The sequence below is a fragment of the Danio rerio genome, chromosome 17 (assembly GCF_049306965.1).
Source record: "Danio rerio strain Tuebingen ecotype United States chromosome 17, GRCz12tu, whole genome shotgun sequence".
Lineage (NCBI taxonomy): Eukaryota > Metazoa > Chordata > Actinopteri > Cypriniformes > Danionidae > Danio > Danio rerio.
Window position 1 is genome coordinate 32,230,042 of NC_133192.1, and position 25,579 is coordinate 32,255,620.

At 34.7% G+C, this 25,579-nt stretch overlaps 1 protein-coding gene across 4 annotated transcripts in view; it reads left to right on the plus strand.

Annotated features, from left to right (window-relative positions):
* ldah (lipid droplet associated hydrolase) overlaps positions 1-25,579 on the plus strand; it is a 70,635-nt gene that overhangs the window by 20,525 nt on the left and 24,531 nt on the right. For 2 of the 4 annotated variants that reach the window (XR_012392781.1, XR_012392782.1), the window contains exons 3-5: positions 238-372; positions 15,597-15,766; positions 25,426-25,513. Coding sequence is in view for 2 of the 4 variants with exons in the window: in XM_073927393.1 (XP_073783494.1) it covers positions 238-372; positions 15,597-15,766; positions 25,426-25,470 (350 nt within the window). In the remaining 2 variants the exon portion in view is untranslated. 4 annotated transcript variants of the gene reach the window in all.

Here is a 25,579-nt window from a genome sequence, read left to right on the forward strand (position 1 = left end):
AACATCTTAAGGATTTAATGCATAAAGAAAAGTCAATAATTTTACTCATATAATGTATTTTGTTTATTTCTACAAATCTTTCATGCAACATAAGATTGGGTTTGTGCTTTATATATAGTATGTAAAACATATTGAAAGTTATATCATGAAACAACAGTGAATTAAATGCCTCACTGTCCTTATATTGAAGTGAGAATAACTACAATTTGGCTAAATGATGTTTTTACCCTTGCACAGGTAACCCAGGTGTGGTGGGCTTCTACAAGACATACATGTGGACACTGTATCAGAAGTTTCTCCAGAGATATCCAGTGTGGGCTGTGAGCCATGCTGGACACTGTATGCCTCCAGAAAGCTTTGATATGATTGAAGGTGAGACATTTTCCTCTTTACATACACTATGGGCAAAAGTATGTGGACAGCCTTTATAAATGTCCAGATTTGGCTGTAAAATTACTAACAAGTTCACTGTATATAAGTCATTCTGAAGATGTAAAACTTACTGATCAACTGTATAGAGGCAAAAGGTGGATAGTCATGTAGTTGGTTAACTTACTGTATCATCTGCCCCATTTCTCCAAGTTGTCCATGGACTTTAAAAGAGTTTGCCTTTTTAAAGGGTAACTTAAATGAGTCACAAATATCACAAATATCTGTATGCAGATAGTGAGCTTACAGTTATGGACTTCTTTAAACAGTTTGAACTTGTGTTTACATAATTGTCATAGTGAAAGCAGTGTGTAGAGTGACATCATAGGTCATCTGTAGAAACCACTGGCGGTGTGCTGTCCAGTGAGTCAGTGTGATGTCGTCACCACTGTTATAATTGAGTCAGTAGATGGCAGCAGATAATTAAGTGACTTTAGTTATTCAGAGATAAATTATTCATCATTCTTTTACACTAATAATATTTATGAGGGGTTTATTTTTATTTCATTTAAACATTATGTTGGTAATAGTCCTATAGTTTAATTTAATTATTATTAAATGCCATTATTAATGGCTAGCCTTATTCATATAACATTTGAATTACTGTTACTTTTTTGTGTCGGATAAGCAATAAATCACTTCTAATTTTTTACAGCATTGCATTGATGTCTAAGGTCATATTATTAGTATTTTTATTTATTTTTTACATTTATGATTTATTTAACCAGTCTTAGCTATTGTTAGACCTCCATTTAATTTGATTTAAAAATGTACTTGACATTTTGAAGCCTCTTTGAAACAACTGCATAACTTTATATCTCCAAATCTCCGACAAATACTTCCTGTGAAGTCATTGACTGAGAGTTTCAGACACAGCTATACATATAAATAGAGTGTTCTGTCTTATATGCTGGTTTGTACAGTAGTGTCTGTCAGATGCGAGATGCACAGTAAGATGGAATACATTGAAGACTGACAAAGAGCCAAGCGCCTCCTCCTTTGCCTGAACCAGTGTATAAAAGTCCAGCATATTCATCCATAAAGCAGCATGGACATTTTTATTGAACTTGCTACGTGGGAAAAACATTACCAAGCCCTCACCTGTTGTAGGACAAACCACATGCAGATGTCTGCATCTCAAAAACAGCAATTCTTCTGGCTTGCTTGATGGATTGGAAAGATGAACACTGGACTCATCGATTGTATTATCTGGACAAACGACATATAAAGATTTGCACTTATTAGTATGTCATTTTGTGATATACACTCTAAAAATATCTGTAGGTTTAGGTATTTTGTGACTCATGTTTCTACCACCGTTTGTTTATGTTTTAAATTGAATTATGTGACCTTGATCTTTCTTCTCTTTTAACCTTTTTATCCTTGAAAAGTTTGAAAAGGTGACTTTTATTAACATTTTTAATAGTTTAAAATAATTTATTGTCTAGGTTGGTGTATATTACAGTACAAAAGCATTGTAACAAACTGCCACTACATTTTCTACAAACTTATTTCTATAAATATTATTTCTTATGTCATTTGAAATTATTAAAATGTCAATAAAAGTGACTTTGTTAAACTGTAGAGTTGAATTTTCATTGACAGAGTAGAGATCAAGGTCCCATAATGCAATTCACATCCATTAATAAACATTTTTATAGTGTAGTTACCACAAGATAACCAAAAAAAGGCAGAATTAAATTGGTAGATCCACAATAAAACATCCTAAAAATAAATGAGATAAATATTTCCTACATTTGTCCTATACACTGATAAAAAAAACTCCTAAACTGCCTTATTAAACAAGCAGTTTTGATTCTGTAAGAAATGTGACATCACAATTTTTAGGCCCCACCTACAAGCCAATGACTGACAATCCTGCATTGGTATATTTACTGCAATTATCGAGTTGTTTGATTGTGCTGTACAATTTTGGCCCCCATATAACCTTATAAAATGTACTATATCATAGTTCCACATACCATAGACACAATTTCAACTTACTATGACATCTATTTTAAAACTGCTTGCTTAGACGCAATCTATGTTGTAAAAGTGCACTATAGAAATAAAGATGATTTAAATTGAATAGTAGATGTTCTAAATACTCATAATGCACTGTTTTAGACATACACCCCCCCAAAAAAATGTGTTTTAATAAATGATCTGTGGTTTATTTTCAGCTGAATATTCACAGACACATTCTGGGGACACCGAAGACCACTATTATATCTTGTAAAAAGGGGCGTTATAGGTGCCCTTTAAATCATCCTGTTTATATGAATAATCATCAAACTGAAGCATCACACAATTGCTCATTTATTGTGAACACGTGGACTACTTTTGACCAGAATCACAGTCTTAAAGTATTCAGTGACACGCAGCTGATCTCTGGCTCGCACAACAGATGATGATATCCGTTGCTGTTCATATCATGTCATGCAATCATGAGCTGAATGATTAAAAGTCAAAACTCAGCAGCGGATTCAAATGTGCCAAGAGATGACAAAAAGCGGCAGCCGTTTGCCAAAGCAGCCAAGATGAAAGAAGGGATGCAATTAAAAGTTATATTTCATTTCCTCAATATCGCTATTTGACTGACATTCTTGATTACCATCAGGAGGCTGAGGTATCAGATATGCTGGGCTTTTCTTTCCACGCCATATTGTCTTGTTCATCTCAATGATCCATCCCTCATCATGTTCTGCCATTTGGTTCGCAGATGCCCCTGTTTAAGGAAATAGCTGCTCGTGTTGCTTCTCAAGATGTAGCATATCAGGGTGTAATCAAGTAAAATCTGCTAAATAGATTCTAGAAACGTTGTTTTTATCATGCGGGCATGTGCAGAACCTTTTTTATAATGTTAGATTAAACAAATGGCTTTAGTGATTTATAATTTGGATATTCCTGTGTTTCTTTCTGGAATTACTTAGATGCTCTCTGCAGTTTTAACATAAGTGCTGGATCAACCAATTGCATGGTTTGAGGACGGGGCCATATGCTCAAGGGTGTGTTTTTTATTTTTTATTTTATTTAGAATTTTATTTGCTGTTAGAATTTTAATGAATTGGTTATTATGCACTTATTGTCAATTATCATTAATTAAAGATGTACTATTTAAGTTTGACACCCAGTGGTTGAACTAGGTATTGCACTCCTGGTTCAAAACACATGCAAGCACAGGTTAACAGACTGACGACACTGTTTCAAGCCTAAAGGCTGATTTAAGGCTGATTTAAATCCTGGTATAAATAAAAGCAATGGCATGGTATAGAAGGAATACTTTCCATATTAATAGGATTTTTTTATCGTAACTAAAATCTGAAATTTATATTTTAGAAATGCCTTATATTTCTTGCAGCTGAACAACAGAAAACTGACAAGGATCACCTCAGTTAAACCTCATGTGCTTTATTCTGTGTTAAATGCTTAGAATGTAAGTTTGAAAGTCATTTTACATGACATTTATTGCAATACTACTGAAAGCAGCAGTAGATAGTTTACATCAGGGGCCTCATGTATCAACGCTGCGTACGCACAAAAACTTTGCGTATGCCAGGTTTCACGCTCATAATCACTCACGTTTGGATTTACTAACAATGAACTGAACGTGGGAATGTGCGCAGCTCCACGCCAGCTTTATGACTGGCGTACGCACATTTTTTGTGCGTGTCTGTTTTATTTCCATTGGCGACTCCTAGAGGCAGTTGTGTTAAATTCCTCTCTACAAAGTGTCTGAGCCTTGCAATGGCAGCTGTATGAGACGGGTTCATCTAGCAGGAATATAAGGTTTCCATACCATACATTTGACCAGCTAAACATTAAAGCACAATTTGCAGCGGTCGCCTGTTTTCCCAATGTAATCTGAGCTATCTACTGCACGCACATTGCTATAAAGACACTATCTGAAGATGAATTTGCATGCGTGAATCAGAAACATTTCCATTCATTAAATTTGCAAATAAAATATGATGCACAGACTTATTAATGATTCCTACTTGTCTTTCTCGTGATAAATAGTAGGCAAAATCTGATATGTAGCGGGGGAAAAAAGAAGAAAGAGTTCATCAGACGCTGGATTCGAACCGAGTTCATGCTCGAACGTGTCAAAACATGTTGACATGCGTCTTACGAGCTGCGCCACTAAGGCTGTTGAGGGTCTACCTCCGAAAGCAGCACCTCCAATTCACATTCTGTTCAAAGTTTCTCTTTTTGCTTGCTTTTGCCATTGCTTTTTCTTTGGGTTTTGCCAAAGTAGAGTAATTAGCATATTCATACGGGGGAGGAGGCAGGAAGGGGTTTTGTGCTTGTGCATGTTGCGCTCAGTTTCACGTTCATTCGGATGTACAAAAGAATATGCGTGAGATTCGGCGTACGCAGTGTTTCATACATCTGAATCTGCATCTCATTTTGGGGGCTGCTACTGTCCACTGGAGGTGGCATTTTCGGTTGTGGACACATACTTTGACAGGCTTCCAGACTGAAAGAATGAAATATGGCGGTTTTCCGCCAAGGCAACCTGAAGTACTAAAATATAATTGGCTAAACTGTTATTGGGTGGGTTAAATGACCAAAACGAGACAGACTTTCTGGCACAGAATGCACATGTTCAAAGCAGAATATCTGACTTCAGCATTGTTTTTCAGATAAAAATTATGTTCACTTTGCATGTTTCTTAAATATCTGCAAACATATTATGGTATTTTTAATGCTTTAGAAGAGTCAAACACTTATAATGTCAATAAGTAGGTACTAATGCGCTGATATGGAATTTTTGGCTGATATTGAAAAGGCGAAAACAAGTGTATATAGGCAGATAAATACAAATCTTAATATTACTTTTTGAAGCTTGAATACAATAACAAAAGACAATCAAATGTAGAATTGTGTTGTAGATAATCCTCATATTAAATCATAAAAAAAACATTATAATTATTATAATAGTAAGGCGATGCAGTGGCGCAGTGGGTAGCACAATCGCCTCACAGCAAGAAGGTCACTGGTTCAACCCTCAGCTGGCGCAGTTGACATTTCTGTGTGGAGTTTGCATGTTCTCCCCGTGTTGGGTTTCCTTCGGGTGCTCTGGTTTCCCCCACAAGTCCAAAGACATGTGGTATAGGTTAATTGGGTAAGCTAAATTGGCTGTAGTGTAGTGTGTGATTGAGTGTGTATGGGTGTTTCCTAGTTATGGGTTGCAGCTGGAGGGGCATCTGCTGCGTAAAACATGTGCTGGATAAGTTGGCGGTTTATTCCACTGTGGTGACCCCAGATTAATAAAGGGACTAAGCCTAAAAGAAAATAAATTAATGAATAATAATAATAATAATAATTAAAATCATTGTTCATTTAAATAAAGCTGAAATAAATATTAGATTAATTAAAATGTAAATAAAAAAATAGAAATTTTGGAAAACATAATAAAATAACAACTAAAATAAAAAATGGCTAAAATTAAATAATGAAAAAATAAATTTATTTAGAATTTATTTCATACAAATAAAAATAAACGCTAATTAACAATATTAACACAAGCTATAATGTTTAATTTGCAAATATTAAAATAGCACTGTAGTTTAAAAACAAATATTTTATATTTATGTTTCATTTCCTGTGAAAAAAAAATACAAGCGTATTTAAACGATTATAGTGTACACACATTAAAATAGCACTGGCTTAAAATAAATATTATTTAATAAATTTGACCAAAACATTGTGATAATTTAAGGGTTTAAAAAGCCAAGCTGGTAGTAGAATTAGTGGTCTTTCTATTTGCTGTTTTCCGTAACCCGGTGGCATCAGATCTGGTTTGCGGTTTCTTCTTTAGCTGACCTATCAAACAACTTAAAGTTTTCAAATTCAACTTCCTCCACCAGAAGTCACTACTGGCTGTTCATGTGAATGCTGCCCATTGATGGACTACTGTTCAAAGAGCACTTGGTCAGCCAGCGGTCAGCAGCCAGCACAGCCATTCGGGAACCCGCAAAAACCTCCTTTGGTCTAGTCCAGCGCAGCCACAGAGAGACTTAGAGTTCATTGATGAGATCTTAAACTTCCACCGCCAAACACTTCAGTCCCTTTGGCATTACAGGCCTGGTTGTATTTAACGGCATATATTAAGTGATATTACATCCCCGTGTTTTGGAAACATAAACAAAAGCAAAGGGAAACGGTAGTGGGGTAAACATGCCAAATCTCTGTGGAGGAACTGTTTCTGTGGTTTTGCGATTTGTGATTGATGCCTTTTAATTACAGTAAAAATATCTGTTAATGCAAACACGGGGGAAACATTTTGGACTCTGCCAATGTCAATAACCCTGCCCTGGGTCAAGCCGTCAGCCAGACCTACACGTCTCAGTCATTTTGTAAGAGAGTCACTAGTCAAAATCTACTTTCCCTTCTCTGATATGACTCAATTACCCTCTGTTTATGCCCAGGCTATTAAAGCATGCATAAAAAAGGAATTTCCATCGTTCTTGTGGGACTGCCTGGGGTGTAGTAAAAAGGAAATTGATTGTTCCAAGTGGTTTGGTTGGTATGACCCTTTATGACCAGTTATAGTCATATTGGGTTTCATGTTTGTCTTGCTGATTAGAGGCATATACATTAGCAGGCTGCACATGGGTGCTTATATTTAAATAAATTGGTCTCATATTTTTGTGTGTAGGATAATATTGTTCAGTTTAGTTGGATATTGATTGTCATTTGGCTTTCGAGACTGATGTAGATTGTGTGATCATAAGAATTAGTTGATTTTACTTTAAAAAAGAGAGAGTAATCCCATTGCTTTTAAAGCAATTAGTTGACTTTAAACTTGTTATAATAATTAGCCATACACACTCATCGGTCACTCTGTTATTGTAATGCTCTTTAATGTTCAGAGAGTTAATGGCTGAACTTTGAATATGATTGATTAGACCAGACAGGAGTATTTTCATGCACCTCTTCATACATGCATCCCTAGGGTTTACAAAGAATGACCCAAACTTAGAAAAAAAAGAAGAAGAGAGAATTCATTATTAAATTTAAATTTGCATTTCCATATGGTCATAATATTCATTCATTTTCCTTCGGCTTAGTCCCTTATTTATCAGGGGTGGCCACAGCAGAATGAACTGCCAACTATTCAGAATTTTGAAGCAATTAGTTGACTTTAAAGAGTGAATAAACCTGTTATAATAATTAGCCATACACACTCATTGATCACTCTGTTGTTCTGATGCTCTTTAATGTTCAAAGAGTGAATTGCTGAGTTTTAAATATGATTGATTGGACCACACAGGAGTATTTCAGAAATTACTCATCTGCTGAGAGCTTCATGCACAAACCATCTCTAGGGTTCACAAACAATGACCCAGACTCCAAAAAAGAGAAATCATTCAATTTAAATTAGTATTTCCATATGGTCATAAAATTCATTTATCTTTCTTCAGCTTAGTCCCTTATTTATCAGGCGTCACCACAGCAAAATGAACCACCAACTATTCCAGCTTTTAAAGCAATTACTTGACTTTACTAAAGTGAATTAACATGTTGCTTTAAAACTTTTAAGTAAACAAAGCATGGCATAATTATTAAAATTAAGGGTCCCACTTTATATTAAGTGGCCTTAACTAATATTTACCTACACAGGAACTAATAGTTTGCTACAATGTACTTATTGTGTAAATACATGTATTTACTGAGTACTTATGCTTGATTAAATACATGTATGTAATTACATCTGTAATTAACTTTTGTAAATACATTTGTAAATACACTGTTGACCATCCCTTACACCTTAACCCATCCTTAAACCTACCCATACCACCAAACCTGTTTATAACCCAACCTCTATCCCAACTCAAAAGCACCACAAGTGTTCTCAAATACATTATAAACACTGTAAGTACATTGTATTTATTTTTTGATGTAAGTACATAGTAGTTAAGGACACCTAATATAAAGTGGGACCAAATTAGGTTAACTTAGCAGTACCAAGATTCAACTGCTTTACTCATTTTTTAAAAGAAAAGTCTGTTGCTTTTAAGGCAACAGGTTTACTCATCTTTTAAGTAAAGTAACTAATCACTTTTTTACATCATAGCTGGGATAAATGACAGACCACTTGAATTTACAGTCTATAGTTATGTGTTTGAGTAAAACATACTTTTGTTTTATTCTGTAAGATGCAGATATATTTTTTGGTAATTTTAAATAAAAAATGTTTTAATTAGAGCAATGCATATAAAAATATAAAATTAGAACATAATAAAATAACAAAAAACTATTTTATGTATTTATTTTTAGACCACACAACACCACTGTTTCTTTAGAATAGTTAAGAAATCAGTATTTGGTGGAATAACCCTCTTTTTTAGCAGTGGTGGCAAGAGTACTGAAAAATCATACTCAAGAAAAAATACCATTACTTGCCCACAAATGTACTGCGAGTAAAAGTATCTGTATAATATCACTCAAGCTATGAATTAAAAGTAAACCTTTTAAAACCACTCAAGAGTAGTTAGCATTGAGTATTATGCCGTGAAAAGGTGATGCATTTACATGTATTATGTTTGTTAGTGTGTGTGTAAACGTAACATTCTGTAGTGCATTAGTGATTGTTTAAGGCTATTTGGCAATTTCATTCGTCATACAGTAGTCATCTTCTCATCAGTAACAGCCTCTGGGTCATTGATTGTAAAGATTTTGGACATCTTCTTGGACACTTTTAAGGCTTCCTAATGGTTTGCTGAATTTATAAAGCGCCCATGCCTTGAGTTTGTTTAGTATGATGTGATTTACTTTTCTATGTGTGATTTGATTGGACAGGAGTCACAGGACTGATTTTTACTCAACCAATGCCTGTAGACAAGATTAAATAAAGTAGTAACTGCATGTTGAAGGAAAGTAGTGGAGTAAAAGTACAGATACAGCACTAAAATGTGCTCAAGGGAAAGTAAAAGTGCACATTTTTAAAACTACATAATAAATCACAATTCCTGAGAAATACTACTCAGTTACAGTAATTTGAGTGTCTGTAATTTGTTACTTTACACCAGTGATTTTCAATTACAACATAAAGAAAAACATTTGCTATCCTGATCAATGGTCTTATTGCCTCAAAAATGGCTCTTGACAAAATTTGAAATTTGGGTTATTAAATTATTAAAATAATAAATAAACATTTTAAATCCAGATAAACCAAGATGAAACCAACTCCATTTTCAAGGAGCCTTGTACATGTTCTATAGCTATGCATATATGCATTCTTTGCATGCAAACACCATTCATATGTTTCAAATATGTACCTTTTTAAAAAATACTTTCAAAAAGCCCTCTCTATAAAGCCAGTTTTAATCAGTAACACCACTTATTGTGGTTCCTTGTGACATTAATATTCAGCAACCTGATCCCTAGATGAAACATACACCACATATTTATTGCACATTTTTGAGAGGGGGATATAATCACTTAACAGTCTGCTCCCTATACATCGTTCGCTCCTGCCAACAAATCGTTGTTTTATATTGAGGAATTTGTGTTTGCCATATGTTGCATAAATGCGTTTCTGGGCCCATTACAGGTTGCTGTCATTTTTCTTCTTTACCAAATAGAATGTCTTTTGTGTTGCTAGTATTTTATAGTCTCAAATTCAAGCCCAATTTCTCAATACACATTCTTTAACGTAATGTGCACAATTCAAACATGCACATAATCAAATACAAAAAAAAAACTGAATAATTAGCCATACTAATGAGTGAATTTGTGACCTTTAAATGTGATTGATTGTACCAGACAGGAATATTTCAGAAATGACACATTACTGCTGAGATTTTCATGCACAAAACATTTTTAGGGTTTACAGAGAGTGATCCAGACTCCAAAAAAAGAAAGAGAAATCATTATTGAATATAGATTTGCATGATGCTATACAATCAAAAAATTGTTTTGCTGCTTGTTTAAACTTTTCAAAATGAGCTGAAACATTACGATTCTTGAGGGTTTTTCCCCCCACCAACTTGTTTTATGTTCAGTCCACTTAATTATGTAACAACTAATAAGTTAACTTAATTTCTTTTATGGTGTCCCAACACAAATCGATTGTGTGAAACCCAGCATTTTTACAGTGGTATCATGCTCATATGGTCATATTAATATAATATTATAATGGAATATATTATTATAATCATCTCAATATCATCATAATATAATAAAATAAAATATAATATAATATAATATAATATAATATAATATAATATAATATAATATAATATAATATAATATAATATAATATAACATAACATAGCATAACATAAGATGATAAAATATAGCATAATTATAATACAATAAAATAAAATAAAATAAAATATAATATAATATAATATAATATAATATAATATAATATAATATAATATAATATAATATAATATAATATAACATAATATAATATAATATTATATAATATAATATTATATAATATAATATAAATTACTTTTTAAAGCATCTTTCCCACAGTTAAGAATTGTTTTAATATAGGTGGTGAGCAAGGTCATAGGCACGTATTGTACAGTATGTTTAATGTGTATAGGATAGTCTTAAATGTTCATGAGGTAATCCTGAGAGGCCATTCAGTGTGTGAACTGGTGCTGTTGGTGTTTTGGCTCTGAGCTCATAGTGCCCCTCTGTGCTGGTAGATAAACATGTAGGGCCCCTTTGTAGGCAAACTTCAGTGGGAAACTTGGGGGGAAAAAATCAAGATCAGATTTGGAAAATGGGAAATGAGGTGTAAGGAGTGGTTGGGGAGAGCTAAATGTGTGTGCTTGCACAGGTCACTGACTTCACGGCTCAGTGTCTGATCTCTCGCTTATATTCATGAATGAAAATAGCCCTGGATTGAGAGCCTGTCAGTACTTTTACGAAAATATTATTGGTTAAATAGATTTTCGGAAATTATGTGTATGCTGTAGAGCTGGGTTTCCTTTTTATGGTCCTACTTCGCATCCCAAAACTGTCATAACTAATAAATAGTTATCATAACGGCAACCCTTATGTTCACCAAGGTTGGATTTATTTGATCAGAAAAAAATGTAAAAACAATAATCATTTTGAATATTTTTACAATTTAAAATAGCTATTTTCTGAAATTGTTAAGTTTTAGCTAAGTTCCTAGTTGCATTTAAACCAAGCATTGTATTTACATTACAATTGATGTGAAAGAAATACACATCTAAAGATATGAATCAGATTAATAGGGATGTGATAAACAATGTTTTCGGTATAGGAATTTGCATTTTTACTACTTGATTTATATTAACTTCATTGCAAAAATTTGTGTGCTCGCTGTCTCCTATAGCCAGGACACAAGAAGATGACTATGAAGTTTAATTTTTGAAAACAAATAAAATAAGGATGGAAGAACACAAACACAGTAGGTAAACTCTGTACTTTGTGCAGCGTGTGCATGTCAAAAAATTTAAACATGATTTTGAAGCTGTTAATTAGCAGACCTTTTTGTCCAAAGTGACTTACAATTGAGTCATTCGGTAATTCAACAAGACAGCAATAAACACAAGAAGTGCTAATTATACAAAGTTTGAGATACAAACTGTTAATGCTCAGAGAATTAAGTGCTAGTGTAAGGAGGGGCAAGTGCTTTTTTTTTTAGAGAAAAAAGGAGTGCTTCTACAGGTGGTTTGTCAAGCCCACTCACCTATGTAAAGCACACTTCATAAATGCACAATTTATTATTTTTTGGATTGTAAGAAAGTGTGCAAATGTGTAAAACTGGTGCAAATTGTACTGGTGCAAGTGTCCGCGAGATGAAACAGTGATTCCTACAGGTGGTTTGTCAAGCCCACTAACCTGTGTGAGGCACACTCAGAACTGCACATGTTATGAGGTTGTCATGCAGTAGGGAGAGAAGATGGGGTTCAAAAGGGTTTGGGTGTAAATATAGTTGTAAACTTGATCTGTAATTTTAAGCTTGTCCACCTTTAAAAACATACAAAAGTAATGTAAAGCACATTTGGCCAGACATGTTAGTGTTGTTTATGGCTGTCAGGGCAGAAATGAGAGACTATACTTTTTGTAGCTGCTTTATTTTCCATTGTCAGTAATTTGTACAGATCAATCAAAAGATCAGAAACATTTTATACACATTTGTTTCACAGACAGAAGAGGGGGATTAAAACACCAGGTGTAAACAGGAATGCATCTACCAAATCTGCTTGTGATGCGATCGAGCAAAATGCATCTTTATAGCAGATGTAACCAGGGCCCAATAGAGCACAATCAGACAGTTGTTTGTAAAATAATCATAACGTTTAATACATTATCTGGTTTTCTTGGCTCTATGAGGTTTTCTCGTGTTGAAAACATCTCTAAATTAACGTTTATGACTGAGACATTTAATAAAGTCTTAATAAATAAATAAATAAAATATTTTTAAAAATGTAATAAAGTCTATGAATATATAATAAAATCTTATTTTTCTCTCTTTAAATCACATGCCATATGACCTTTACATATTGATATTTGGCAGTAAATCTTGCCTTATAGTTAACAGAAATTCTGCATCAAACCCAACTTTAAGCTGTGCTGCATATGGGAAAGAAAGTTTTGAATCTTGTGTTTTGTCTCAGGCCCCTCTTGATGTGCATGTCTTTTTTTCTGTCTTATCTTATCATTCATGTTCATCCACTGGTATTTTATGCAATGAAAATGATTTAGCGTTTTGAACTTTCTGAATGGGTTTCATTAGTTCCTCCTCTTTTCGGCTTCCTTTTTATCTCCCCTGCATGTGTCTGTACCTTAAGGTCACGTGCATTTCTTCTTTGCTCCTTCACCCTTTTCTGTGTTTTGAGCTGTTTTTTTTATCTTATGAATGTTTTTATCTTATATATCTATACACATATTGTTGAGATACATTTATAAGTTAAGAGTTAACATATTTTATTATTAAATCATGTTAGTTTTAATAACTAATTTCTAATCACAAATTTATTTTGTCTTTGCCATGATGACAGTACATAACATTTTACTAGTTACAGTATATTTCAAAATACTAATATTCAGCTTAAGTTCGGGTTAATTAGGTTAACATGGCAAGTTATTAATCCTTGTTCATGGTATATTACTAATTTACTCAGTAGTTAATCTAAAACAAATTTCTTTTTTTTTATGGGGGTTAACCTTAGAAAAATACTAACCTTAGAAAAATATATTGGAAATGCATATATATATATATATATATATATATATATATATATATATATATATATATATATATATATATATACATGCAATTTATTAGGTACAACTTACTAGTACCGGATTTATCCCCCTTTTGCCTTCAGAACTGCCTTAATCCTTTGTGGCATATATTCAACAAGGTACTGGAAAAGTTCCTTAGAGATTTTGGTCCATATTGACATGATAGCATCACACAGTTGTCTGCACATCCATGATGTGAATCTCCCGTTCCACCACATCCCAAAGGTGCTCTATTGGGTTGAGATCTGGTGACTGTGGAGGCCAGTTGAGTGCATTGAACTCATTGTCATGTTCAAGAAACCAGTCTGAGATGATTCTGCTGGAAGTAGCCATCAGAAGATAGAGACACTGTGCTTTCATGTTGTTGATGGGATATTATGACCATCCGAATGTTGCAGCAGAAATTAAGACTCATCAGACCAGGCAACGTTTTTCCAATCTTCTATTGTCCAGTGTTGGTGAGCCTGTGTGAATTGTAGCCTTAGATTCCAGTTTGTAACTGACAGAAATGGCACTTGGTGTGGTCTTCTGCTGTTGTAGCCCATCCACCTCAAGGTTTGATGTGTTGTGTGTTCAAAGATGCTCTTCTGCATACCTCTGTTGTAACGAGTGGCTATTTGAGTTACTGTTGCCTTTCTATGTCTGTCTGGCCATTCTTCTCTCTGTTAACCCTAGAGATGGTTGTGCTTGAAAATCCCAGTAGATCAGCAGTTTCTGAAATACTTAGATCAGCTCATTTGCCATCAACAACCATGTCACGTTCAAAGTGACTTAAATCACCTCTCTTCTTCATTCTGATGCTTAATTTGAGCTGCAGCAGATCGTCTTGACCATGTCTACGTGCCTAAATGCATTGAGTTCCTGCCATGTGATTGGCTGATTAGAAATTGACGTTAATGAGCAGTTGAACAGGTGTACCTAATAAAGTGGCCGGTGAGTGTATATCTTTGTGTGAATAAGGAGGTAGCATATCTTTTCACTCTGTTGCACTCTATTTTTTAAGAATGTAAAAACATAAATTTCCTTGGGGAAAAAACAAATAAAATAAATTCTAAAAGCAAAAACTCTAAATAAACAAAATACGCTTAAAAATACATTAATTTGCCTTTCAACAATAGTCCAATTCTAGATAATCTACGGGGCCCTTAGGATTTGTTATTCCAGCACTTCTCATCATAAAACTGGTCTAAGTAATTAGCCATGTGCAACTACGTCAGTTGAGATATCTTTATTATTTTAGCAAGAGGAGAAGATGCTGTGTGCTCCAAGAACCATATATTGCGATATGTCTCATGAAGGAGCACTTTGTCTCTTTAAGTCTTGAAGCTAAAATGAGTTATTTCTCTCTCCCCTCTGGTACTCCTCTCTCTCCCCCTGTCTCATCATTAACAGTTCTGCTCTCATAACTCATCACAATGATAAATGCCTGAGCTTCACCTCGGCCCGGCTTCTTCTGTCAGCCTTTTGTTTCTGGACTCTCCATTGTCTTTCTAATTCTCAGCCTTTCTCAGGTTCATGCAGGTGAATTGAGCACCTGTAGAAAGATATTCATATCAAAGCCCTCCAAGCGTTATCGGGATCTCCGGTTACTGCGATAGAGTTCAATAGAGCGTAATTGTACTCCTTTCCAAAGAAATAATGAAGAACAAGATCAAGATGATGAAAGAAAATGTCTTATATGGAGCTCTTAACAATTTAAAGTGCCTTCTGGATCTTTTACAGTCCACGTTCAGCTGTGATCGGAAATCCACAATCGATCAAACTAGGCAGCTTTGTCTAATTATATTATTTGCTGTATTTATTAGTTCTAGGTCATGATGAAAGCGCTGGCAATGGTCCTGACCACCATGTGATGATGTGCTCTGGATTTGCGGTGAAAGCTATTTTTTTTCTCCACTTGTTTTTTTTTTTCAAAGATGCATCTGTGACTGAGAAGGAGGATGTTTTCGGATTAGACGGGCAGATTGAACACAAGCTGGCCTTCCTACGAAAGCATGTGCCTCAGGGCACCAACTTGCTTCTGATTGGCCACTCTATTGGCTGCTATATCATCCTAGAGATGATGAAGAGAGACCCAGAACTAAAGGTATGAGCGACTGGGTGAGAAAGTAACATTAAGTTAAAGCTATTCTGCACATCATCTAGCAATATACATTATGCTCTCTCTCTCTCTCTGACTCTCAGTCTCTCTGTCTCTCCCTCTCTCTCTCTCTTTCTCTCTCTCTCTCTCGCTCTCTCTCTTTCTCTCTCTCTCTCTTTCTCTCTCTTTCTCTCTCTATCTTTCTCAATTCAATTCAATAACTGCTTTATTAGCATGACAAACGTTACAAATGTATTGCCAATGCAGTTATAAAGTTTACATAAAAATAAAAGAACATACATATATATAATAAAAAACACTGTAAACAGTAGTAGTAAAAAAAAGATATATACATATAATAATTAAATAAAAATAAAAATATTATATCATATCTCTCTCTCTCTCTCTCTCTCTCTTTAAAAGTATATTGCAAGATACTTGTATTCAGTAGTGTTGGTTTTAAAGAGCAGTTTAAAAGATTAACTAGGTTAATTTGGTTCACTGGGCAAGTTAGGTTTATTAGGCAACTCATTGGACTAACCCGATTTGTTCTGTAGTCAGTCAAGTTACTCAAGGGGGCTAATAATATTGACCCTAATATCTGTTTTCAGTCATTCATTATCTTTTCGGCTTAGTCCCTTTATTGATTTGGAGTCGGCACAGCGGAATGAACCGCCAACTTATTCAGCATATTGTTTTATGCAGCGGATGCCCTTCCAGCTGCAACCCTTCTCTGGGAAACATCCATACGCACTCATTCACACACTTACTCTGCGGACAATTTAGCTTAGCCAATTCACCTGTACCGCATGTCTTTGGACTTGTGGGGTGAACCGGAGCACCCGGAGGAAACCCATGCAAATGCAGGGGGAACATGCAAACTCCACACAGAAATGCCAACTGACCCAGCCAAAGCTCAAACCAGTGACCTTTTTGCTGTGAGGTGACAGAACTACATACTGCGCCACTGTGTCGCCTTATATTTGTTTTAATAAATGTAAAAGCTGCATTGAATCCAGCCAAATTAAAAGAAATAGGAATTTCTCCTGAAGGAAAACATATTATTGGATTTATTCTGACAATTTCCTTGCTCTTTTTCCTTGAGTATTTGGAAAAAAAAAAAACTATTTCACAGGAGGGCTAATAACATTGCATTTTAACCAATAAAGGCTTTTATCTGAATCCTACTATAAAACCCAACAGTCAACTTTATCAAAATGTACTGGAAGTTAATTCTACTCTTTTGAAAAGAACCTCATTACTTCAGCTGAAATGGAGTAAGTTCACAGTACTCATATAAATGAGTTTTTACATCAAATGGTTTGTAGCAATCAGTTTCCTCAAACAGTTTGAGTTGCCTTAACTTATTGGGTTTTACATTACTCAGTTGGTTTGAGTTACCTTAACTTTCTGGGTTTTACAGTGTACATTCACAATCGGACATTAAAATGCACAATATTACATTATTACATTACATTATGTCATGTTATTTCTTCTGTATAAATTCCTCATCTGTTAAATGTATTTATTATTTTCAAAATTAATTAGGTACCTATGAATATACTTCAGTGATATTTTCATAATTTCTAGGGCCAATAATTTTGGTCAGCATCAATTTGAGAAAAACATTTATTATACCAATGGACTTTTACCCCATTTTCTTTTTCTAATGAAATCTTGGGGGAAAGCTTTTAGTATTAAAACCTCAACTGCTCATATTTTATGGAGGCTACCTGTATTTGTAACAGCACTGTATATTTCTGCTCTAGACGACAAGCAATATAATCTTCCAAAGGGGTAAGCAAAATAAACATATTTCAAATCAAAAACAAGATTATTTTGATTTCCTTATTGGCAGATTATTCTGCTTGTTTTAAGAAAAAACCTCACTTAATTAATAACATTATAATATGACATTCATGACATAATGTTTCTGAAAATAAGTCAAAGTTTTTTGCTTGTCTAGAAAATGCATAAGAAAAGCATTTTTTAAATTATTATTATTTCTTTTGCTGCAGTGTACCTAGTTGGACTCTTTTCTTTTGTTTTAAATAACAAGTCCCCAATGACCAGTGACCCACAACATCTTCCCTGTTCCATATCTAAAGAGTTTCAGAGTTTCCCTCTCTAGAGATCTGAGGTCTGTCTGATTCCCCACATAAAGCTGTATAAATACCAGCTACAGTTCAGTACAGACCACCTCAGAGATTTGCAACTTGGCATTGTCACCTCAGCGAGACAACGCCAATCAGCAGCATAATGAGATACTTCTGTTCCCTGTACTTGCTGTGTAAAAGGTCAGAAGATTAAATAACATGGAAAAGAACCTTGATTTTTTTCTGTCTCTGGGGTTTTCCTGCTCTGAGATGTCCTCTTTATCATTTTTACTTTCAAGCATTTTTTTCTACCACAAAATCATTTTTTTCTCTCTCTTAACCACTTATTTAGTATTTCCCTTTGGTTGAGGGGCGTATTTTCCTCCTGGCAAAGAGAAATGTATTTTAGCTTCAATAATGGGGCCAGTGCAGTCTTTTAAATTTTGATGAAAATATGTTCTGATACTTTTGGAGACACTCCACTTCCCAACCACTTTTAGTGATTTAGTTCTGAAATGTGAATCAATAAACTTGTTTTTAAAAATCTGAAAGGTTTTTTTTTTCTCATTAACTCTTTCCCTGCCTTTGAAGAGATACACAGCAATCTGTGTTTTATTTATATTCAATTAATCTTTATTTATATAGAGCTTTTATACAGTGTACATTGTGTCAAAGCAGCTTAACATTGAAGTTTTAAATTGGAACAGTGTCAGTCCAGTTTTCAGATTTCAGTTAGTTCAGTTCAGTGTGGGTTAAATTTCACTGCTGAAAGTCCAAACACTGAAGAGCAAATCAATCGATGTGAAGCTCCACAAGTCCCTAATCAAGCAAGCCCGTGGCCACACCAGGGCTTCCGTGGAGTCTTAAAAATTATTAAAATGTCTCAAATCCTAAAACCAAGATCTTAGGCCTTAAAGAAAAATTTAATTTACTGCGATATTGTGTTGTAGGTCTTAAATCTTTTTAAAACAAGCCTTAATTTTCCTTTGCTCATTTATTGCTACCTAGTCTGGCCAAACAATCACCAAAAATCCATCTTAATAAAACTTTAAACTTTTTGTTTAAATGGGTAATTTTTAACTCTGTTTATCATAATGGTTTAATTATTTTCTTTACAATAACATTTGTTTAAAAGTGGTCCATGTATTTACTGCTGAGGACACTGACCTGGACAGATAGTTGTGCGTAAAATACAAAGAATCAGTGTAAATGTAAATCAGATCACACATAAAAATGAGTTATACAACTTTCCTTCAGCGTACTCCCATCTTTTTATATATATTTTGTATTTTATTTGTATTATTTTTTGGGAAAAAAAAACTTTTTTTTTTTTTGTCAAAATTGTTGTGTTTTTGATTAAACTGATCTGCATTCAAGTGGTGATTAAACACAAACAAGTGACGATATAATGAAATGCTGTTCTTACACCCCTTGCAAATTTATGTTATACATTAATATTTTTTATAGGAAGCTATACAATATTATATTTGTGCATATACAATAGATTAGTCAGTACAGAAGCCAAACCTGCAGCTTATCTAACAAAATAAATGAAAGATAACGGCCCCAAAACTAATACATTGAAATTTATATGTTATGGAAACATATTAATACAAATTTTAAAAAAGAGAAAAATGTAAAAAATCAAAAAATTAAAAAATTTATTTGAAATTTTATAGGTTGTAATTTACTTTTGCAATATTTAGCTTGAATTTAATTGCATTATCTTTAAATTTCTAAATATGTTTGGTGACAAAATATTATTTTAATAAATATATCTGTTTAAGAAATCTGTTTTGTTTAAATGCACCAAAATACATTGCCTATATTTACTGAGAAATGGAGAAACATATTAATTTTTATAATGAGGTGTACTCAATTTTGCTGAGCAGTGTATATATTATGGTCATATAGTTATAGGGCCCTATCATACACCCAGCGCAATGTGGTGCAAGTCGTGGTGCAATACTTGTTTGCTAGTTTTAGCTTGGCGCAAGAGCCGTTTTGAGGCGTTGCGCTATACGCTCTTTAAACAGCAAATGCATTTGCGCTCATATGTGCGCCCATAGGCGTTCTGGTCTAAAAAGGAAGGCGTTCTGAGGCGCACTGCTGGCGTGTTGCTATTTTGAGAAACTATAATAGATTTTTCATTAGACCAAAACAAACCCGGTCTAAACTCCAGCGCTGAGTTGCGCCTCGCTTACACACTGCTTAATAGCGTACACACAAGATGTAGAGCAATACGCAAATATCTTTACATATGAAAAAATACAAATATTAAGGATATATATATAGGATATAATAAGAATATATATATAGGATATAAATATCAAGGATTAAAGGATTACAAAACATATTATTTTCTAGCCTACATGAATATGAAAAACCACTGCATTGAATCCTTCTGCATCTCGGGAGGCTTTTTCAGTTCATTCATAACAATTTGCTTTTGTATAATGTTATTATTATTAGCAGTATTATTTATTATATCCATATTTATATATATATATTTATATATATATATATATATATATATATTTTTTTTTTTATTAAAAACAAGCTTAGATTTGCCCACCTGTCAGGTTTTAGACCATATGGGGCACAGCATGTGTTTTAGTATATAACTCAGGTTTTTGAGCACACTTCGTTGTTATTGTTCATTTATTCGTTTGCTGGAAATTAGAACTGAATTTAGAAATAGTTTTGAAACTAATATTTGCGGTTAACAAGTGAAATTAATTATTTATAGGCTAATTGATGTCTGTGCGTAAAGGTTTCCCTATCCACGAGAGCGAAAGTGAAAGTAGATCGATTATCTCCTTGTCTTGTCTCCTTGACCTTTTGTCTCTTTAAAAATTCAGCAAAATTTTTTTCAAATGATGGCCTGCTAAATCGCTGTATTATATAGTCAGATATGGCATGGCTCAGAGCAAACATGCACGAAGGAGGGAAAAATTTCCTCTCTTGTAAATGATGGTCGGGGTTTCTTTAGTGCACTTCTGGAGGAGAAGGTTTGCAGATTTCAGCTTTAGACCAGAAGCAGCATGAGGTAGCCTGGAAGCCTCCCTAAAACCAGAGGAAGAGTTTGATTCACTGCACATGGAGGTGCTCAATTGTTTGTCTCTGTCATGAGTCCAGTTCACTGTAGCCTTCCCTGTTGCGTTTGAAGTACTTGGTCGTTTTAACAAAGTGATGCCGTATATGTGCCAGTTGTTGAATAGACAGTCCGAAGAGATTTTTTGATTTGTCGCTCATATGCAAGGCCACAGCAGGGGCTGGAAATCTGCAGGCTGTTTTCCAGTCGACGCTTCAGCCTGAGGTCGAGCGCTTTGGTGAGGAAGTGCTTTATGCTTCCTTCTGCAGCAGCTATCTTGCCATGTGCCCTTGGAAGGTGATGTCATTTCCTAGTTTCCACAGATGTATAGTTTGGTTCAACATCTGTTGGCTGTAAAGTGTTGCTTTGCTTTTTATTGGTGTCATAGATAATGATGGTCAAATACTCTGATTAATCAAAAATTGTTTACACTGGGAATTGATCATATTACTAAAAATCCATATTTTGTCTCATGTCATTAATTAAATCTTTCATTCATTCATTCATTCATTCATTCATTCAGTGTTTGAGTGAACACTACCCTTACAATTATTGTCATTTCACATTACACATCATCATCTTATAGTTGTTAAATAATCAGTGTATCTCAAATTCTTCTGAAGTAAAAAAAAAACCTCTTGATCTGTTTAAAAATTTTTTTACCATGAATTACAAAACCATTTAAAGTGTCAGGTTTGAAATTGAAATTTATACATCTGGAATGAAGCGATGCAGTGGCGCAGAAGGTAGTGCTGGGATGTGAGGGTTGAAAAAATTTTAATTTAAATTACGAATAAAAAGCTGAGATTAGATACACTTTAATATGGAAATTTACTTAATGTATTCCTGGAACATATTTTTGGCATAAAAGAAAAGGCAATTATTTTGACCAATACAGTTTTTGTCTATTGTCAGACATATACCTGTGAATCATAAGAATTTGTGTCCATGTTCACTAGGGATGTAATGATTCACCTGACTCATGATTCGATATGGTTCACGATACTGTTTAGTCACAACTTTTTAACAAAATTATTTAAAACAAATTGAGGGTAAAGAGCTCTTTCATTTTTTTCTTAGATGCTGCACTTTTTGCAAAATAATAATTTCTGCCATAACTAAATTGCTATTTTAAAAACAAATTCCAAAAAAAAAATAAAAAATACAATCTGAAGAAGACTGATTAATATAAACAAACTAAAAGTGACTCTGCTGGGATTTTAAATTTTTAAAAGAAATATCAGCAAAACATTTCTGGCATAAGCTGAGGTCTTTGCTCATTTACAAAGACCTAAGCTGAAAAAAATAACTCTTTCACTGGGGACTGAGATGGCTGGTGTGGAGAAGTAAACCTTTCCCAAACCAGAGCGCAGTGTGTAAAGAGGTGGTCAATGGGCCCTCTGATCCAGGGGACTGGCACTGGCTTAAAAAACTGATTATAAAATTACTAATTATCTAGTAGGAGAGACAGGAGTTAAACAGGATTGTTATTACTTGTTTAATTAATTAGTAATAGTATCAGTGTGTTACACTTAAGAAGAGATCATCTTGAATATTTTTAATTATTCAGTAATAATAAGAAACTGTAAAAATAATCTAATACCTGCTTCTGTAACAGAACAACCTTCTCTTTCAGTCTGAAAAACATCTTCACACTTTCGCTATAAAACACTGATGCACAGTGTGATCTCTGTAGCACTCGTCGGAGCAAGCGGAGCTGCAAATCATCTGGTATATATGTATAGACGTCTGTGACAGTAGTTTTTCACTGTGCTGATGGTTTATGTGCATCATGTTAGTTGTTCTGTTAGTGTAAGTAAACGTCTTTTTGCAGTATTTGCACACAGTTTGTGTTTTGTCTGGCGCCCCCTCTGTTCAAAAAATATATCACAATTCTTTCAACATTTCTACCGGTTTGAGTCATTACATGAATCGTTTTTTTACCATCTCACGGTGAATCGATACATCCTTAATAGTCACAAATTCTTACTCTAAGGTCAACTTTCTAATTTTTAGTCACAAATCATAACATCATGATGTGATACACATTCAGTGAGATATTATAAAACATACCCCCTAATCTGAAAGAGATGCATTCTGTGAGACATTCTTTAAGATTTTGGCAAATTTTTGCAAGAAACAATTCTTGTCAAGTCTTGTCATTCTCCTCTGTGAAACAATGATATGCTCAAGTTCCCCCGACACACTGTGTCTTTCTCTTCCTGTACAGTGTGTGTGTTAAGTGGGCGAGGATGTGTCACAGCATTCTGGGTGGGCCTCATTTCAGGGGGCAGAGGTCAGACTGACAGTCCTGAAGTATTGGTGTGATTTCATACTTTTCTCAAATAAAATATCGTTACAGTCACAGCATGAGCCAAACACAAGCATAAACATTACAGCACACAGCCATGGCTCGGATTACCCTCACAACCTCTCCAGATTTTAAAGCTCCCAGACGTGACCACAGACCGTCCAACCCATTGGACATGCAGACACACAGTTGAGAAAACTATTACAAGATCTTTTTTATCACTCGATCTGAAATATGATGGCCAATGGTTTTCCTTGGCCTGGAAGTGTGATCCTCCAATTTATTTACTGATGTTTTATTTTTGCCTTTTCTACTGCTATTTTGATAAGACAGTATAGACTAGGGCTTTAGGCCAAGGCTTTGGGCCAACTAAAGGCTAATTTGGCTGCAGCTTTTAAGGGCAGATTCTAAATGGAAGTGAGCATCTTCATGCACTACTAACAACAGATCCCTTAAGGTGAGGTCTTTCAATGTTGTAAGACAGGACCATTAGATGTTTCCTTCATTAACTGGCGTTTAAAAGGCTCCTTCATGAAGCGATTAAAATGTCTACTCTTGATTGTAATGCCCCAACTAATGGCATCTCTTTCACAATGTGCCCTTAAATGTACCAAAAGGCTATTTGTATTTTACCAGAGGACAGAGAATAAGATGGGGATAACTTGAATGAATAACTTGGGGAAAGCATTGCAAGCTTCTGTTTCTAGTAGTTGGCAAGAAAACTATTTTATTTGACATTAGCAAAGTCGTCACAAGATCATTAATTTAAAAAAAAATCCATTCCCAAATGTTGTATTGCATTTTTAGACGCAATAATGTGTTTGCATGTGTTTCCTAAACAGCGACATAACTCGCAGCTGAACTATCATAGTATGATGCATCGTTTGGGAAAAGAACTATGTAGTGACGAGTGTTTCCCAAAACCCGTAGTTTCTCTGTCGCAGATCCATCGTTTGAACCACATTAGCGTTTATTATAATGTAAAACGCCCATAATAATGCTCTAAATGGGGTGGTAACAACTTCTTTAGAGAAGAACCCCATAATTTTTTTTTACATCTACACACATAAAAAAAAAACTTCCAATATTAGTTTTGGTAAAAACATTCACTCGTTTTCCATGGTAATTGAAATATATGTAAATGGCACATATAGAGCCCATGTTTCCTTTACAAACATTATTGAGAACATTACATATTCTATTCTAAAACATAAAATCACTTACAAAAGCTAACACGTATTCTAATCTCATATATAAATCATTTAAATAAATGAATAATGAGGCTATTTAGTAAGAAATTAAATTTAATATTTATTATTTATTAGGAAATTTTAAAATAATATTAAAAATAATGATGATGATGGGGTGACGCGGTGGCTTAGTAGGTAGTGCTGTCGCCTCACAGCAAGAAGGTCACTGGTTCGAGCCTCAGCTGGGTCAGTTGGCATTTGTGTGTGGAGTTTGCATGTTCTCCCAGTGTTCGCGTGGGTTTCCTCTGGTGCTCCGGTTACCCGCACAAGTAAACTCTTTTGGAATCTTTTCAGGAGTGAGGTGTGATACCAGGGTATGGACTGATGATGCCTCATTCAGACTAGCAGTGACTTTGTAGCTGCCTGTAGCTCTGAGTGGCGACCTGCTTCAAACTCAGGTCTGTGTAGATATATACAGCACAAATACAACCTGCCTCTGAGCGAGCTGAGAGAGGATTACGTGAGCTCTACTGGTGTTCCTATTGGCTGTCGCTCTTCATTTGCATAAAGTTGAAGGATTTTCAATTTTGTAGTGTCACTCAACACGCCCACCTGGTTACCAACGGTTGCTGGAAGTCGCTCACTCTCCGTTGAAAAGTCACTGCAAGTCATTTGTTGTGTGAATGAGGCTTGAGAAGCATTATAAGAGGGGGGCAAGATTGGGAAAGTTCCAAAGCTGTGATTCTGACCTGTCATCATAGTGTTGATGTTGTGGGATTTTTCTTTTGTTTCCCGATGGACCTGTATGGAAATAATCACTCTTTTCCTGAGGAACTTTGAGAAAGAAGAATTCTGAAAGTGCCTTAACACCTTTAATCTCAAGAAACACTTGCCGTTTGAAGTTAGTAACATCAGATGGGCCTTTAACACACTTCCAGCTACTGCCTTTCGTCATTTGTGTTCGTTTCAATCAGGAGCCTGGCTGCAAGGTAGTGATGGAAAGGACGAAACGGTGCTGACGTGAGGGGAAGGCGATCATTGCATCACATTCCCATCTTCACTGTAAGTGGTTGAGTTGAAAGAGATGTGGTCTGGACTGCCGTATGATCCATCATGCTGTCTGAAGCT